The 17,535-nt window shown below is 38.0% G+C and overlaps 1 protein-coding gene across 1 annotated transcript in view; it reads left to right on the top strand.

Moving 5' to 3' along the window:
- The window catches only part of iqgap1 (IQ motif containing GTPase activating protein 1), a 62,319-nt gene that overhangs the window by 43,872 nt on the left and 912 nt on the right, over positions 1 to 17,535 (top strand). Inside the window, exons 16-35 of the mRNA XM_038308484.1 lie at positions 2,835 to 2,925; positions 3,018 to 3,185; positions 5,100 to 5,242; positions 5,312 to 5,482; positions 5,557 to 5,640; positions 5,726 to 5,797; positions 6,282 to 6,351; positions 6,427 to 6,791; positions 6,880 to 7,043; positions 7,640 to 7,864; positions 9,768 to 9,908; positions 10,025 to 10,109; positions 12,497 to 12,729; positions 12,826 to 12,958; positions 13,042 to 13,144; positions 13,809 to 13,944; positions 14,017 to 14,104; positions 15,637 to 15,846; positions 15,952 to 16,118; positions 17,311 to 17,433. Of these exons, the coding sequence (XP_038164412.1) occupies positions 2,835 to 2,925; positions 3,018 to 3,185; positions 5,100 to 5,242; positions 5,312 to 5,482; positions 5,557 to 5,640; positions 5,726 to 5,797; positions 6,282 to 6,351; positions 6,427 to 6,791; positions 6,880 to 7,043; positions 7,640 to 7,864; positions 9,768 to 9,908; positions 10,025 to 10,109; positions 12,497 to 12,729; positions 12,826 to 12,958; positions 13,042 to 13,144; positions 13,809 to 13,944; positions 14,017 to 14,104; positions 15,637 to 15,846; positions 15,952 to 16,118; positions 17,311 to 17,433 (2,972 nt within the window). The remainder of the gene's footprint in view (positions 1 to 2,834; positions 2,926 to 3,017; positions 3,186 to 5,099; positions 5,243 to 5,311; positions 5,483 to 5,556; positions 5,641 to 5,725; positions 5,798 to 6,281; positions 6,352 to 6,426; positions 6,792 to 6,879; positions 7,044 to 7,639; positions 7,865 to 9,767; positions 9,909 to 10,024; positions 10,110 to 12,496; positions 12,730 to 12,825; positions 12,959 to 13,041; positions 13,145 to 13,808; positions 13,945 to 14,016; positions 14,105 to 15,636; positions 15,847 to 15,951; positions 16,119 to 17,310; positions 17,434 to 17,535) is intronic.

The following is a 17,535-nucleotide window of genomic DNA, read 5'->3' as shown; positions in this document are numbered from 1 at the left end:
AGGCCTTTGAAGAAAAGCATTTTTTTTTTTTTTTTGCTATGATCAAATTATTTTTAAGCATTATGAAAACTTTCCATGGTGCCATGTTTAAAAGAAGAAAAGCAGCATAGATCTCTTGGAAACGTTATAAATGGCTTCACAAAAAGGGTATGCAACAACATGGAACCTGTTTTTCTTACTGATTTTACAGGCGCAGGAAATAACATGCAGGAGCTCAGTCGTTTCATTCCATAAAAGGACAGAAAGTTGACCGCTACATGGGCACACACACATACCCCAACCACCACCACACATACACACACACACACACACACACTGTTCCCAAGTTGACAAAGTTAGTGATTAGAGCAGCTCCACCTTCCGGTCGGGGCAGATGAGGTGTTTCCCAGGCAAAAGAGGCAGGATCATCAGAAGGATGAGCCTTATCCCTGAGATGCAGCGAGACTGCAATTTGATATTTGTAGCTGATCAGGGGTCAGGAAAGCTGGGACCCAACACAGCAAGTGTGTTTACTTTATGCGCCTGTGTTTTTCTTTGGTCTCATTAACTCTGCAGTCTTAGAGCTGTTAGTAGGCAGAGAGGTGGGAAGCAGAAGTTGGCTCAGAGCTGAGAGCTGAGGCTAGATAAACAGCAGGAAGTCCTGCCCAGACTCCACTGACTAACAAGTCCAATGTTGTCTCTCTTTAGATTTTTATCGCTTTAATTTGTTGCTGCAGCAATCACTACTTTGTGTATTCAGATAGAGGAAGACCTGCATAGTCCTTCATATTTACTGGGAATATTGCTCTCATGTTAAGCTTCTAACTCCAAAGCAGAACCTCCAACTGAAAAAATCCATCCTTTTATTCACAAGAAGCTGTTAAAGGATGTTTTTTTTACAAAATTAAAGTTGCATCAGTAAATATTTTTGCAAGTATTGGTTTATTTTATACTGACACCATACTTTAGTAAACATTGTATCATCATGATACAAGAATGCAGATCTTCTGATGTCAGGAAACTGGTTTCTAGCCTAAACCTGTCCATATTTACAGCCAGAGCAATAAGTAAAAGCTAAGCTATTAAAGTTGTTAATTGGAAGGTGACAAATGAAAATCTTCTGATTCTTTTGCAAAATAGGGACCTCTCATGATCAAAGTCTTACATGTATTATATTATACACCAGTAAAAGGCATCTAGAGGCTACTTGATAGTTTGGGTAGCATCCTAGGAAGAATGTAGAAAGTTTTATGTTTGAGGCCTTTTCTTTGTGTGGATGGGTTTGTACAATTTTAAACATTTTCAAAGCAAGAAATTCAAAATACAACAATCACATAAATTAAAAGGAATGAAATGTGTAAATGTGTGCAATTGTTGTTCCAATGACAGTCTTTTTTTTAACAAAGTCTGCTTCTGTTAGCTACAAATATCTAGATATATCTGTTGCTTCATACTTCAAACCTATCCTACTGTACCTTCCATATAAACATCTGCAGGTATCTTTTGCCAGTATTTCCCCCCAATAAACCTTTATGAGGTTAACTTTTTTGATCGCGCTAACCGGGTCTGGACATTTTAAATGAAATCTCACGCAATTTTCTAGAGGCGGTTTCTAAGGAAGGAAGAAAAATTACAGAAAAAAGAAAGTTACACATTTGAACTAATTTACCTCTAGAAAGCTTAATCGCCCCAACTCTCACTTCCTCTATTTCCATGATGCAGTCATAAAGTTACACAGTAGTCCTCCCCCTCCTTCTTCATCCAGGCCTCAGCCTGCCTAAGAACCACACCCTGTCTAGTACCTCATGCCTGCTGTTGGCCTTCTACAAACAACAATCACACAAGTAAATCAAACACACACACACTAATCTAAACTCAGGTTTGTTTACTACTTTCTGTCCATGCTCTGATGTTATCCACCAACACAGCCTTGTCTTCCCCCCCATTGAATGAGACAAGTAGATCAAGTGTCACTTTTACCGCACTTCTCATAGACATGCCTCCTTTCATGTTACTTGTAGGGAGAAGGGGTAGGACATATGGAAGGGGAGGTTTCAAGCCTGGGAAATATCTAGGGAGCAGCTTTTCTGCTGAGAGAGCGCCACCCAGTGGCAGACTGGCACTACTACAGTGTAAAAATAAATAGATTTTTTCATATTAGTATTTTTCAAACCAGTTTTAGATGAACCAAACCAAAATGTACAAAAATAGAGTGTAACTAAGTAGATATTTTTGGCAGGTCTTATGACCAAATCAGCTTTTCACAACTTTTGGGGGATTATTATCTTCGTTTCTCTCCAGTGTTACTGTAATTCACTGAAGTTTGGAAAATATTCATATTCATAAAAACAAATGAGTTTAGGTAAGAACCCACCGTAGCGTAAGATGCTAGACTTTGACATCTAGATCCTTTTACTTTAACCATTTTGTTGTGATTTTTCGAAAGATGTTTTTGCTTACAGTCCTTTTGGTGATCTGGTTTGAGTCAAGCTGCAGCCCTAGGCTTGTGCTCTTGCATTTGACTTAAATATGTTGGTAGTAGAGGAGCTCATGGTCTGTTAATCAATTGCCATGCCCAGGTCCTTTGAATACAAAAGGAGCCCTCCATTCCACACAACCTATTAGTGCTGCTGGTTTTTTTGCATGATGTGTGCATCAACGACATACATTTCTACTTTGGTCTCATCGTGTGGTTTATCCCCGCATCAGTAAAGGACAGACTTCTAAGACCTGTAGAATCTGATGTCAACCTCTTTTATTTTTTTATTTAACAGTGCTTGTGCTTACAGTACATTTGTTAAAGATGTATTTTTAGTATTTTATGGTTCCTGATCTTTGTGCGTGTGTTTTTCCAGGAGACTCAGGATCCCTCTGCTGTGCTGTGGCTGGATGAGATCCAGGATGCCATCTTGAAGGCAAATCAAGACACAAAGGAGGCCTTGCAGTGTAAGGAAACTTGGAGTTATGCTACCTTGTGGTTTCCAACGTTGCGCTTGTTAGGAACTTGTAAATGTTGATGTTTGCATTTGTACCTACAGTCTCACAGTCCATCCAGGCCATTAATGAGGCAGTTGGCGTTGGGGACCCTGCTCAGACTCTGGCTGCTCTGCGCAATCCTGGAGCAGGACTCTACGGTGTCACCTCTGAGTGTGCACAAACCTATCAGGATGACTTGGCCAAAATTAAAGAGGAGAAGAAGAACGAAGGTGAGGAGACATAAAAATATTTTAATCCTAAATAGGATTGTTGTTGATGTCTTTATTCTACACAATTATCATGTAGATGCTAATTTAAAGTAGTCTTTACAAGATATAATGATTTGAGAATAAGACCTTGGGCTGTAACTAAGAAACAGACAGTAACTTACTGTATTTCACTTTAACGGTTGAAAGAAAAGGTTGAAAAAAGGTTTGTGTTGAACTATGGTTAATAAATAAAAACACTAACAGATACAGACTTTGATGAACAAATATGCCAACTTTCATCTTTCTAAAAAAAAGAATGAAGCCATGATAACAATGCAAAAAAGGGGGTCATTTTGAAAGATTTCAGTTGGAAATTTAACCGATTTAATGCCCCCAAACAAAGTAGCTACATGTCCAAACCATACATGATATTGGAAAAAGTTCTTTCAATGTGAGCCCAAAAAGGTCTGATGATTATATTTGCATGTTTCATATTTGTACATCAAACGGTTAGGAAGAGGCAGTGATGTGTTGTTTAGCCACCGTCTCCCATTACTATTCTGGCTAATCGACTGTATGATGTTGTGTCAAACAAATGCCTGTAACTCTGGAATTATAAGTTGTACCAATGTCATTCTTGCACCGTTTAATTCATGACGGATAGGGGAAAAAAGCTTCAGGACTGTTTTTGAAAATATGCAGCACTCTGTGAAAAAAGAGGAAAATTGGCAAAATTTGAAAAAGTGTGTAAAAGTTTGTGTTGAACTATGTCTAATAAATCATAACAGATACAGAAATAATGTTTAGACCGTAGGAATCATCAGGCTTTGATGAACAAATATGCCAACTTTCATGTTTCTACCAAAAACTTTTTGGCCACTGTGACGATGTAAAAATGTGATTTGTTTTGAAAGATTTAAATCTGAGACTTTTTCCCAAAATCAATGTTTTCCTATGTCCAAACAGCTCAGCTAAACCGCTAAACCATAAATGATATTAAAAAATAAAAAAGCAGATATATTTTCACATTGGGCTTGTTGGACTAACCCTAAATTAAGGAAATATTTAGAGACTACTCTATGTAATCATTCGGTTTACTTTAGTGTGATCAGTACTTATAAAAAGATGAAACTTTTACTGAGCTCTAATCATGATGTTTTGGGCTATTTATCTGGGTTTTTGCTGGGATATTGCAAAGTAGTTTTGATAATGAAACTTCAATAGTTTAAAGAAATCTAAAACCTGGAGTGAAAAAAACTCAAACTGCTACTGTCGGATTTGGCAAAAAAAAGAACTGCCGGTAAGACTTTTTATCTTCATAATATCTCAGCATCTCAGCAGCGTCACCCTGTTTGCTCTCCTTCTACTGCTGAATGATCTAAATCTGTGAGCATGCAGAAACAATATATGCTTGAACCTTTTGCACTTTAAACTCTGGTGAACCACCCAAAAATATATCTCCATACAGTCTTTTGCATGAACATAACTTCCATCAGCAATCCAACCTTATCCTCTTGCAAACATGTTTATCTTTCTTTTTGTCATAAAGTGTCTTTAAGGCCTTTGTTACTTTTAGCGATCTGCCTTTGAACCCAGGGATTTTCCAATTCTGCACTTTGACCTCTAGCAGCTGCTTTGTTTTCTTAAGCTTCTGATGCTTTTCCTTTTTTCTTAAATAAGGCTTTGTGGTTTATTGGGGTTACATAATAATAGTTGAACTTTTTCTCACGTTGGAGAATTTTACCTCTGCATTTAACCTTGGCCAGCAGTGGGCTTCCATAGTGCGGAGCCTGGGGAGCACTGTGGGATTAAGGGTCTTTGCTCAGGGGTCCAGAGTGCAGGCTGTGGGGATCAAACCGAGTACTTGCAACCTTCTTAGAGCAACACTCCCCCACTACATGAATAACTTAAAAGAAAAATAATTTTTCTGTCCAGGTGATAACGGCAGTGATTGGGTCAAACACTGGGTGAAGGGAGGACATAACTACTACTACAACTTACAGACCAAGGAGGGCACTTGGGTGGAGCCCGAAAGCTTCGTACCAAACAACACTCACATCAACAAGGAAGAGATCCAGGTAGGGATCTGCTTATGGGCCTCGCCTAAAGCTTGAAGCCTTATTTAACCATTTGCTATCTCTTATCAGGGGGTTGTTTCTGGGGTGACCACAGCCTATAACCGGGAGCAGCTCTGGCTTGCCAATGAGACTTTAATCACAAAGCTTCAGGCTCGATGTCGCGGTTACCTGGTGAGAAATGGACTCAAGGAGCGGATGAACTTCCTGAAATCTCAGGACCCTGCTGTGACATGCATCCAGGTGAGAGATCTGGGACTAAATAAACATTAACATTAAAGATTAGTTAATCTGATATCAGAATCTTTTCATCTCAGGCTCACTGGAAAGGGTACAAACAGAGGAAAGCGTTCCAGGACCGCAAGCAGTACCTGAAAGATCACACAAAAGAGGCCGTTAAGGTAACATTAGAAAGAAGTTGCTGCAATCTGTAGAGTGATTATAGAAATAAAGCAATGAAAACTGATAGTTTTCTTTCTTTTTCAGATTCAGTCCGTGGTTCGAATGCATCAGGCTCGTAAGAAGTATAAAGATCGTCTCAAGTACTTCCAAGATCATGTGAGTTTTTTAACCCAGGATTCTGTTTCTGTAAAAGGCCCTTAGGATTTTGTTGGCGAACATTAGTAAACAGTTGCAGCTCTGCTCCAAGCCCCTCCCACATGGCCAAGCTTATCGCCATATCTCTAAAGGAATCCTCTGCAATCTTACCGAGGAAGCTCATTTCAGCCACTTGTGTCTGGGATCTTATTCTTTAAATAAATGACCCAAATTTCCCCCAGACTTTAGTCTAGCTAATTATGTCTGGGGGGAAAGATTTTCTCACCGACTTTTGGAAAATGGGCAATAATTTATCCAATATTACCTTTGTTTTTGTGACATGACATTTTGTTTATTAGTCTATAACATTTATACATTACAAAATAAGAGAGAGCATATGATTACTTTCTCAGGGTGTTTTATGTGGTGCCATTTCTTCTGACTTCTGACTCGCTCTAGATTAAGATCTCTTGATCAACCCAGTGATTAATGTTTTGTTCTGCAGATCGACGATGTGGTGAAGATTCAGGCTTTCATCAGGGCCAACAAGGCGAGGGATGACTACAAAACTCTCAGTAAGTTGGATGGCCAAACAAATAATTCGTCTTTAACTTAAGGGATCATCTGACATTGTTGTGAACCTTCCCCAGTCAATGCTGAAAATCCCCCAATGGCGGTGGTAAGGAAGTTTGTCCACCTGCTAGACCACAGTGACCAGGACTTTCAGGAGGAACTGGAGCTGATGCGGCTGCGTGAGGAAGTGGTCACCAACATCCGCTCCAATCAGCAGCTGGAGAATGACCTCAACTTGATGGATATCAAGATTGGGCTGCTGGTGAAGAATAAAATTACCCTGCAGGAGGTAGTGTCGCACAGCAAGAAGCTGACCAAGAAGAATAAGACCCAGCTGTCAGATATGATGATGATGAACAAGCAGAGGGGAGGCCTGAAGGCTCTCAGCAAAGAGAAGAGAGTCAAGCTTGAGGCCTACCAGCATCTCTTTTACCTCTTACAGGTGAGGACACTTAAACATTTGTTTTTTATTGAATTTCTACAGATTTCTCTGCCTGATAGTAAGTCTGTCAATGTCCCATTCCTTTTAGACCAACCCGACATATCTGGCCAAGTTGATCTTCCAGATGCCACAAAATAAATCCACGAAATTTATGGACTCTGTCATCTTCACCTTGTATAACTATGCCTCAAACCAGAGAGAGGAGTACCTGCTGCTAAAGCTCTTCAAAACTGCTCTGCAGGAGGAGATCAAGTAAGAAACAAGATCCTAATATGAAATTTCCTGGCTTTAATATGAAGAATAATAATTGATCCTTAAAACGAGTCTCCTCAGGCTCTTCTCATCATCAAGCCATGTCGATTTTCCTGGACTAGTAAACTGCTTTGGCTTTACATTAATGTCCGTCTTTATGGACAGCTTCACACACCTTAATGAGAACCATTGTAACCCAGTTGATGTTCCTTATTTGAAAATGCATCTGATGTGAAAGTTTTATGGTTCAATTGGTTCTCAGAGACTAAGCTTAAGTCTCTCTGTTTAAATAATGTAGTCTCCAGTCTTACTGGAAAGCCTGGTGATGCTGTGGAAAGGTAGAATTATATTGAAAGATTCAGATGGACATGGAGTTTAAGAAACCCCCCTTGCATTTGTCAGCCAGTGATGGAGAAGGAAACTAACAGTATTAGCCAATCAGAAGAAGTTTATGCAAGTAGCTGTTTTTTGTAGCAATTTCTAGACAAACATACCTGAAAACACATAAATCAATGTATTAATTGTGTACCATGTATCATTCATTATCTGATTAAAGCATATGGTAAAAAAAGCCTGACCTGTGAATCTGCTTTTAGGTCAAAAGTGGACCAGATGAAGGAGATTGTCACAGGAAACCCAACGGTAATAAAGATGGTGGTGAGCTTCCACAGAGGCGCACGAGGACAGAATGCGCTGAGGCAGATTCTAGCACCTGTGGTGAAGGAGATCATGGATGATAAAACGCTAAACATCAAGACGGACCCAGTGGACATCTACAAGAGCTGGGTGAACCAGATGGAGACACAGACTGGAGAGGCCAGGTGAGCACAGATGGTGGGGTTGCTACTTTACATCACAACGAGCTGCAATGTGGAAAAAAAAACTGTATTTGACACATGTAATTATAATACAGTCAATGACCAAAAAGGTGACTAAAAAAAATAAGCGTTATTCACCGAATCAGGAATATAGTTGAAGTTTTTGTTGCAGGATACATTAGCATTGAAAAGAAGGTCGATAATTATTAAAGACAGCTGAAGTTCTGATTTCAGGTAGACATGCACTGATTCGATACCTGGATTGGATATTGATGATTTCATATCTGATATAAGATATCAAATCCAGTGCGTTTTACATGGAACTGTAATTTCTTTTTTTTTCCTGCTTATTTGTTAATAATATTCCCTTTCCCACTATTCGAAAAACCCAAGAAAGGGACCAGGGAACCAAATGCCGATTGTAAGCTGATTGACCCGGGTTTGAAAATTCGAAATAAGTTGATCTTCCTGAAATAATATAAAGTAAAAGTACATCAGCCTGTATCCGTTTCAGTTGGAAAAAAAATGGGTCGGTGCATCTCTAATTTTAGGTCTTAACTGCACAAAGGCTTTGCTCAGAGTCTACGGTCTCTTAATTCAATCCATATCTGGTCAGACTATTGCAAATAAGTGATTCATTTGACATGTGAAGTATTTCAGAGTTGGTATGTTTGTTTCTATTCTCCTACAGCTCATTGAGGATCACTGTATCGACAGTTAATGTAGTAGGTGTGTGTAAAGTGTTTCCAAAGGTGTACCTTGTTTCTGCTAAATTCAGGGATGGGCACCAGTCCCCCAAAAGAAACTGAACTAACATTACAGAATGTAGCATTTGCCCTATTTGCAGGACAAAAAAGGATAAACTCTCTCAATTTCTTTGTTTTGTGTAGTTTAACCCTCTTTCTCTAGCACGTCAGTTCATCTAATAATGGAGCAATAGGAAAAAACTAAACCTAATCTTTGTCCTGGTTCCCCTCTATGCTGAAGACAGTCAAATCTAACTTTTATTATCTCTATGCATCGCTTCAGCAAAGCAGAGCAATACATAAAAATGATCCTGTATGATTGATCTCTTTTATTTAAATTGTGGTCTGTTCTTCTTATGTGAAAATGAAGATGCTTAATGAGCTGTGGTCCAGATCTGAAGCTGCATTACATCTGGCATTCTTTCACTGATCAATTATCAAATATTTGTTTTGGTACTTTATTCTTACATCAATGGTTTAATTGAACTTACCTTTAGCCCACAATGATTACTTCACTGTAGATTTAAGTTAAAACAATATAAAACTTTACATTTTCAGTTAACAACAAGGTGACACGAAAAGATAATATACAAAAATAACTATTGTTCTTTTTAATTAGATGTGGCCCATCAATCAATTTACTCTTTTCAATTTTCAACTATTCTTATAACTGCAGAGGTGCCTTTATTTGACATCTAGATGGTCTTTGAATTTGGGAGACCTCTTTGCAATCACCCTAATTTTTTGCAGTTGAGAATCTGTCTGACTCACTTTAATAAGAGTTAAAATACAAGATTACTTTAAGATTAAATCTCTCAGATGTTTGAATAACTTTGGGTTTTAATGTGCTGTTCTGGAAATGTTTGAATTAGGCCCTGAGAAGTGATACACTCAACAAATTCTTCAATTAAATGAAGAATACTGTATTGATATCCTAAAGCTAACTTTTAAAAAGTAAACCTCAAATATACTTGAGGTAATCACTAGTCTGACTGCTAGCATAAACAGTAATGTTTCACAAAGGTATTATACAAAAATATATCAACAAACCTCATTGTAACCTTTTGGAAACATTGGGTTTAAGGCTGAACGGGTCGGTGTATCGGTAATTGAGATTCAGCCTTTGTGATACAGCTCCTTCTTCGTTCTCTTGTTGACAGTAAGCTTCCGTATGACGTCACTCCAGAACAGGCCATGTCTCACGAAGAGGTGAGGACAAGACTGGAAGCCTCCATTAAAAACATGAAGACCATCACTGACAGATTCCTGTCTGCGATAATCGTCTCGGTGGACAAGATTCCGTACGTTCCTCATTTCTAACATAATGAATAAATATGTGTTGATTTCTTTATTTATTTCCCAACATGACCAGACTTTCCCGATTGAAATGTGTTTTTATCTGACTTTTGTGTCTCAGATATGGAATGCGATTCATCTCCAAGGTGCTAAAGGACACTCTACATGAGAAGTTCCCAGATTCTACAGAGGATGAACTGCTCAAGGTTTGCATCTAAAATAAATAGATTATTTTACTCTGCTAAAGGTCAGTGCCTGCCAACAACACGCATTTATGCTGCATGACCAACAACAGCAGCTAATAATCAGACCGACTTACTAGTGTTGACTATAAAGAGGACTAATGCAGTATAGTCTTTTCCCCTTACCTTTATATTTAAGTATCACATTAGAAAGTATTACTTTATAACTGTACATATAATGTGTGCAAAACCAGAAATGCTTAAATTGTAATATTCAGTAGGTCATAATTCAGTTGCTAACATGAGCACAACACCATTTTTGTTCAGTAAGGGAAAAAATTAGAGCATTCTCTCTAATGGAAGCAGCTGATATGGTGAGGCTCAGGGACAACTTAATAGATTAGAGGAGAATAGAATTCAACTTTATTGTTTTAACATTTTCACAACTACAAAGCAATGAAATGTAGTTTGTATCTATCCAGAAGTGCTATACTGGATATTAATATTTATTCACATGTGTACAGAGACTATGTATGTATGGACTGTAAATAGTATAAATAAACAAAGAGTAATTGTAAGAGGCTATAAAGTAAATGATTTAAATATATATATATATCTATCTATATATATATATATATATATATATATATATATATATATAGATAGATAGATAGATAGATAGATAGATATAGATATATAGATAGATATATAGATATATATTTTAGTGGGGTTATAATACAGGATAAATAATGACAGATAACAGCAGATAAAAGGTTTACAGATTATATATAGCTATAGTTTAGAAGACCGTGTAAGTGGGGTTGGATCCATAGTTGTTTTTAGAACATCAGTCTTTGATAAAAGCTATGCTGCATGTTGGAGCAACAGTGCAGCCTAAAGAACATTGTATTATATGGCATGGGAAAGTAAATACCAATACTTCACTCTATACAGAGAACCAAGAAAATGTAAAAAAGCAGCACTCGTTCTACAAATGTCTATGTAAGTAAAAGTAAAAAAAAAACACTATTCAAAATCGTCATAACATTTGAATCTGAATGAGAGAGTTGGGTAAACAAACTACAGAAACAACATATCCTTTATACTGTATATTGCCTTAACCTCCATACCATACATAGGTTAGCAGATAAATGTAAAATCAAAACACAAAGGTTCTGTATAAAAAAAAAACACTAATTTGAGTGAAACTAAAACTATACCTGTGTGTGCTGCATTTTAGGTTAAAATCATGGTTATTTTTAGGTGTGAGGGACGTAAAGTTACCCATAGTGAGTACAGTACATTGAAAAGTGAGTTACTTAAGTAAATGTGACAGAGTAGATATAACTAGTTGCTACCCACCTCTGACAGTGAAAGGCAAATTTTAGCACCAACCAAGATGACAATAAATAGTTGCAGGCCCCGTGAAGTCAATCATGATAATAAACTCTGGACATTAGTATACTAATTCAAGCTTGGAAACAAGTCCATTGTATTGTTTTAACTTTTTTGGAAGTAATGTGTGCATTATTAACATTGAATAATTATAAGGGTGTGTATTCTGATGCCTGCATGCTAATGTGGGCATTTATCACCATAATTAGCAACGGATGTGAGAATCTTAACGTCAGTTGTAATTAAATGTGGATTTTTCATTCTAATGTTTCCATTAGTCAAAACAAACTATGGATGATGGTATACTAATAGATCTGTAGTCAACCGTTGAAGCCTGTATGCCAATGTTTGCATTAATCACAATTATCAACTATGGATGCTGGCTTGCTAATGTTTCACATGTATTACAATGACAAACTGTGAATCATTATATGGTAATAATAAACTGTGTGTTATAATGCTAATGCTGGCATTAATCACAGTATTCAAGTGTGAATATGAACTTTTAGGTTATTTTATGTGAAGTGTGTTTAATTGGCCCGTTTGCTCCAGCCCATCATTTTTCCTCACTGGTTCCACTCATAAAACCGTTTCCATGCCCGTGTCCTTCCAGTTCTTGTTTGTTATACATCTTTTTCCTTTTCTTTCTCTCGGTGTTACCCTTTTCCTTCCACCTTTCCAACCAGCTCCAGTCTCTCTTTGCCGATTTTCTGCTGCCCCTCTAATCTCTGCTGATATTAAGGTGAGCCATGCCACCCTTTTAAGCTTTCTTTTCATGCTGATCTCTATCTCGTACTAATTTCTACATCTTCTTATAATTGTGCTAAAAGGCTTCTAAAATGGAGGAAAAAAATGTGAACACAGTTGTTTTCTACTTAAATTCTAATACGATTATCTTAGGTGGAGGTGTACATCGGCATGATCAAATGATTTTAACACTAAAGTGTGTGACTATTTTGCTTTCATTGAGCGTTATCATTTAAAGGGACTGACCCATTTAGTTATGCACTTTCCAGATTGTGGGGAACCTTTTGTATTACCGCTACATGAACCCTGCCATTGTGGCACCAGATGCCTTCGACATTATTGAGGTGTCTGCTGGTGGTCAGCTCACAACTGAGCAGAGAAGAAACCTGGGTTCTGTTGCCAAGATGCTTCAACATGCTGCGTCCAACAAGATGTTCCTGGGAGACAACGCTCACCTCAATCCCATCAATGAATATCTCACCTCCTCCTACCAGAAGTTCAGGTCTGAAATGTTAATGAATATTTACAGTTGAACATGTTGCCTTTGCTTTTTTTTGCCCTGATTTTATTTAATGATATTTTCCCCCTTCTATCATAGGCGTTTCTTTTTGGCTGCATGCGATGTTCACTCACTTGAAGATAAATTTAATGTGGACCAGTACTCAGACCTGGTCACCGTCACCAAACCAGTCATCTATATCTCAATTGGAGAGATCATAAACACTCACACTGTAGGTTAAGATCACGCAATTCTGAATACTTAAAATCTTCTTAGGCGTTTTGATTAAAACAGCAATGTCTTGTGTTCCATTAGCTGCTGTTGGACCACCAGGATGCCATTGCTCCAGAGCACAATGACCCCATCCATGAGCTGCTGGAGGACCTGGGCGAGGTTCCCACTGTGGAGTCTCTCATTGGTGAGTGCACAAAATAACAGTAACAATATGAGGAAAGCAGGATTGCCGTTTCAGTTTAGATCAAATTTAACCTCTTTGAATCTTAGTTGATTTTAAGCTGCAGTGTGGCCGGTACCTCTAAGCAGGTAATTGTAGAGGGTTATCTTTGGTTAGAGAATTGGGGGAATTGATGTTTCAATCCAGCAGCATCAGATAAACACAATAATTAACCTTGAGGTTTATCTAAATAGTGTGTCAAAGTCTGTTTTAGGTACTTTGACTCCCCAATTTCTTTGCATCAGAAACTTAAGTATTTCTTTTCTTTCCAATTAGAACCGTTCATGTTGAAACAGGCAACCCACAGACTCTGTACTAGAAATTTAAGAATATCTTATGATGTTAAAAGGTTTTTAGAATTTATCCTATCGAGTAAGTTGCTCGTTATGCAGTTATTGAGCTCAGCATAGCCACGTCAGACTAATTTACAAATCCTCTCCAATTTTTAATTCCCAGCATTCTGGGTTCAATCTCATTTCATGCCTTTAGCTGGTTTGTTCCAAAATTTACATTTCAAGTAATTACTTATTATTAAGGCTAAAATAAACTGACTGGTTTACGGTGGAGATGGTGACTAGTAAAATAGACTCTGAACTGACTTTTTCTGCCCCTATTGGCACCACCTCAGGTGAAAATCCTCTTCCTCCGGACGATCCCAACAAAGAGCTGATGGGGAAGACGGAGGTTTCGCTGACTCTTACCAACAAGTTTGATGTCCCTGGTGAAGCCAACACCGAGATGGACGCCAGGACACTCCTGCTGAAGTAGGTCTGGTGCCAACAGGTAGATCTGTTGTCTATTCAGAACCATTCTGATCTATCGTTTGTCGTTTTTAGCACCAAGAGGCTCATCGTAGACGTCATCCGGTTCCAGCCCGGGGAAACCCTGACTGAGATCTTGGATTCAACAGCTTCTCCGGAGCAGGTCAGAAACATGCGAGTAGAGTCATTATTATAGGGTGCCCAGCTTTTAGTCTTATCCACAGAGTTTTTCTATGATTAGATTGGAAAACTATAGTGTTACCTTAGGGCACAAAACAGGAACTTGTTTTTCCAATATGGTTAAAAATAAATGCTGACTTTGTGACTGATCAAGTTCAAATAGAGTTGCACTTCCCATCTCTTTGACAACATCCTCTTTTTGAAAAAAATTAAAATTCCTGACCCAAAGAAAGTCTTTCGTTTGGTTCTTCTACAGTACCATGAGTGACATTCATTATACTGTCCATCTACTGTAGATTTACACCAAATCAGTTGCCGAAGTGTTGAACATCTTATGTTTAATGAAATATCTTCTTGTTTTTCTATTTTTAAACTAATGCGTTATCTTTCGTTGTTTAGTTTCTTAAGAACTCAGGCTGCTCTCAAGTCTGAAAGCAATTTTAGAGAGCAGGCTAATCCAAAGAAGAACTTTTTAATAAGCTCGATCTGTTAAAACCATCCAGTGTGGTTGCTTTAAACTACAGTTCTTATCAAAACTAGAATCTGTAGGTGTTAAGTTCTTTTTTAATTTTTACTAATCATTACTTGATCAAAACTACGCTTTTGTATCTATCAGCTCCAAGTGGCTATGGAGGCATGTGGGAGACAAATAGCAGAGATACTTTTTCTGAGTGACATCACAGTAACGGATAACAGCCCCAATACTGATTCAAAGTCAGATACTGTAAACGCATTAGACGGAAGAGGGCGCCAAATGGATGGTTAAGAAACAAAAGCAGGATTGGAACAAATGTGAAGTAGGTTGTCAAAGTAATTCCCAGACGAAAAGACAAAGATTGGGATGTTTGCCTTGGTGACTAGTGGCTGATGTCAGGTTTTCAGGCCTCAGAACGCTGTACCAACTGTACATGATGGCGGGGGAGTCATGTAGGTGGGCTGTTTCTGTACAAGTAGGAATGTAACTTTTTTTTTCACCATTGATAGAGTAATTAAACCTGAGGATTTTTTTGTTTTAGCCGTGGATCAACAACCACACAACTGAAACTTTGAAAAACTAACAATAAGCTTCTGGAAAGGCCTTCCATATGAGCTAAAAGTCGACTCCATTCCAGAAAACCATTTAGTTTATGAATGATGAATGAGGTCTGCTAACTCTCCTTGACAGGGTTGTTGGTTCATGGCTGGTCAGCAGCCATGAACCAGCAAGTGTCTGGTTGATGGTGGTTTAACCAAGGTGCAACTTGCAAACAGACAATAATTCAAATATTACATTGGGTGTAGGCCTAAATTTGTAATGTAACTACCGTATTACAATTAGTTGAACGCCTGAAAAAACAACAACATTTTTCTTCTTTTTTTCTCAGCCCATCATAAACAAAGAAAACCTATAAAGAAATACCAAGCTTAACATTTTTCCTTTAGAAACCAGAATTTCCATATTTGTGAGTCAATAAAGGAATTGTCTATTTTCTATTTAGTATTTTGGGGCCTGATTGTTATGGTTTGTGTTTTCAGGAAGCAGAGTACCAGCGTGCCATGCAAAGGAGGGCGATCAGGGATGCAAAAACCCCAGAGAAGATGAAGCAGGTGAAGCCGGTGGTTGATGACAGCCTAACCCTGCAGGGGAAGAAGGACAAAATAAAGAGCAACCTGCAGAGACTGGCAGAACTTGGAAAGGTCCACCCAGAGAACCGCTACCAGGACCTCATTAACGACATTGCCAAGGTTTAGAAAAAAAAATAAAACATAGACACTTGTTCTAAAGAGGTCTGCATTTGAAATAACAACCTCCTCATTGATTCAATGTATGCATCTGTATGTCCCCCACAGGATATCAGGAATCAGAGACGGTATCGGCAGCGCAGGAAAGCCGAGCTGGTGAAGCTTCAGCAAACCAACTCGGCCCTGAATTCAAAAACCACCTTTTTCAACATGCAGATAGATTCTTACAATCAGTACATCAAGACGTGCATGGACAACCTGGCCAGCAAGGGCAAGTGAGTGGACTTGATTCATTTAAGGTTATATGCAGGATTTATGATTGGTCAGTGTTACACTGGCAGGTTTTAGATAGGAGTAGGAGAGAGGAGTCGATTAAAATCATAACTTTTTCATTTTTAGAAAGAAACTCGGCCATTGTTTAGAAAGCAAACCAGTCCCAGTCTATGTCTTCTACTGCTTACGGATTTATATCCTGCTTTTAGAAAGCTTTATTTATTTATTTGATGCACAAATATGGAATCCATGTTGTTCTATCAAACTATGTGTTTATTTTCCCTAGCTAGTAAGGTTATTTATTTTTATTTTTCTGTTTATTCGCCATTTAATTACCTTTTTTAGGGGAAAGGATAAAATGGAGCTGATCTGCTTTTCTTGCATTGCTTTATATTACAGGGAGGTAGTTTAATGTAAAAAACGTGCAAAAAATTTAAACCACTTCAGAAAGATATTCCATCCATCCATCCATTATCTGACACGCTTGTCCCAATTGGGGTCGCGAGGGGTGCTGGTGCGTATCTCCAGCAATCAATGGGCGAGAGGCTGGGTACACCCTGGACAGGTCGCCAGTCCATCCCAGTCAGAAAGATAGTATCTCTTGAAAATGTGTTTTCCTTGAAGCTTTTTAAAATGCATTTATATTTCTTTGAAAGTCTTTGACTTTTGGGGAATTTGTTTCTTTTTAGTTTTCTTTCATTTTCAGTCTTGTTCCTTAATTTTTTCAGAGAAATATTTGTGACAGAATTAATCTAATTTTGAATTATGCATAAGCTCATATTGACCTCCTGCTGGTCATCCGCTATGTGACTTAGACAAACTTTGTCATGTTGTATAAACAAAGTGTATACAAAAGGAAATTTCCATGCATACAGCTTTTCAATAGTGAAGGAGCAGCTTACAACGGTGAAATTAACAAATGTGCCTATATATTCCTCCTACAATCAACATGTTTTGTGAGATTTTGGTTTTTAAGCTTGAAAAAAATTTACTTTAGTGGCTAAATTAAGAAGAAGTTCTGCTCTTTCTTTACTGTTTCAGTGCAACAAACTATCAACCTGACAGAGGAGTTTCAAAATTCCAAAACTAAATCTATATTAAAAACATATAGACGGAGAATCTACCTTTAAAACAAAGCAAACAAAGAAAAACCTTTATGGACTTTTTTTTTTTTTTTTGTCTTTTTGCTTTTAGGTTGTCAAAGAAACCAGGCGACAACAAGGCCAAGAAGAGTAAGCAGGTTTCACAGAAATACACAGCAGCTCGGCTCCATGAGAAGGGAGTGCTGATCTCTATAGATGACCTGCAGCCCAACCAGTGAGTCTTCAACTCCAACACGATTCCTCCTCTTTAACACTTGCAGTTTTAATGGATGAGCAAACATGACTGCGTCTTTTCTACTGCTGCAAATCAGCTCTG

The sequence above is a fragment of the Cyprinodon tularosa genome, unplaced genomic scaffold, assembly GCF_016077235.1.
Source record: "Cyprinodon tularosa strain WSP-4 unplaced genomic scaffold, ASM1607723v1 ctg638, whole genome shotgun sequence".
Classification (NCBI taxonomy): domain Eukaryota; kingdom Metazoa; phylum Chordata; class Actinopteri; order Cyprinodontiformes; family Cyprinodontidae; genus Cyprinodon; species Cyprinodon tularosa.
This window is presented reverse-complemented; position numbering and strand designations above follow the sequence as displayed.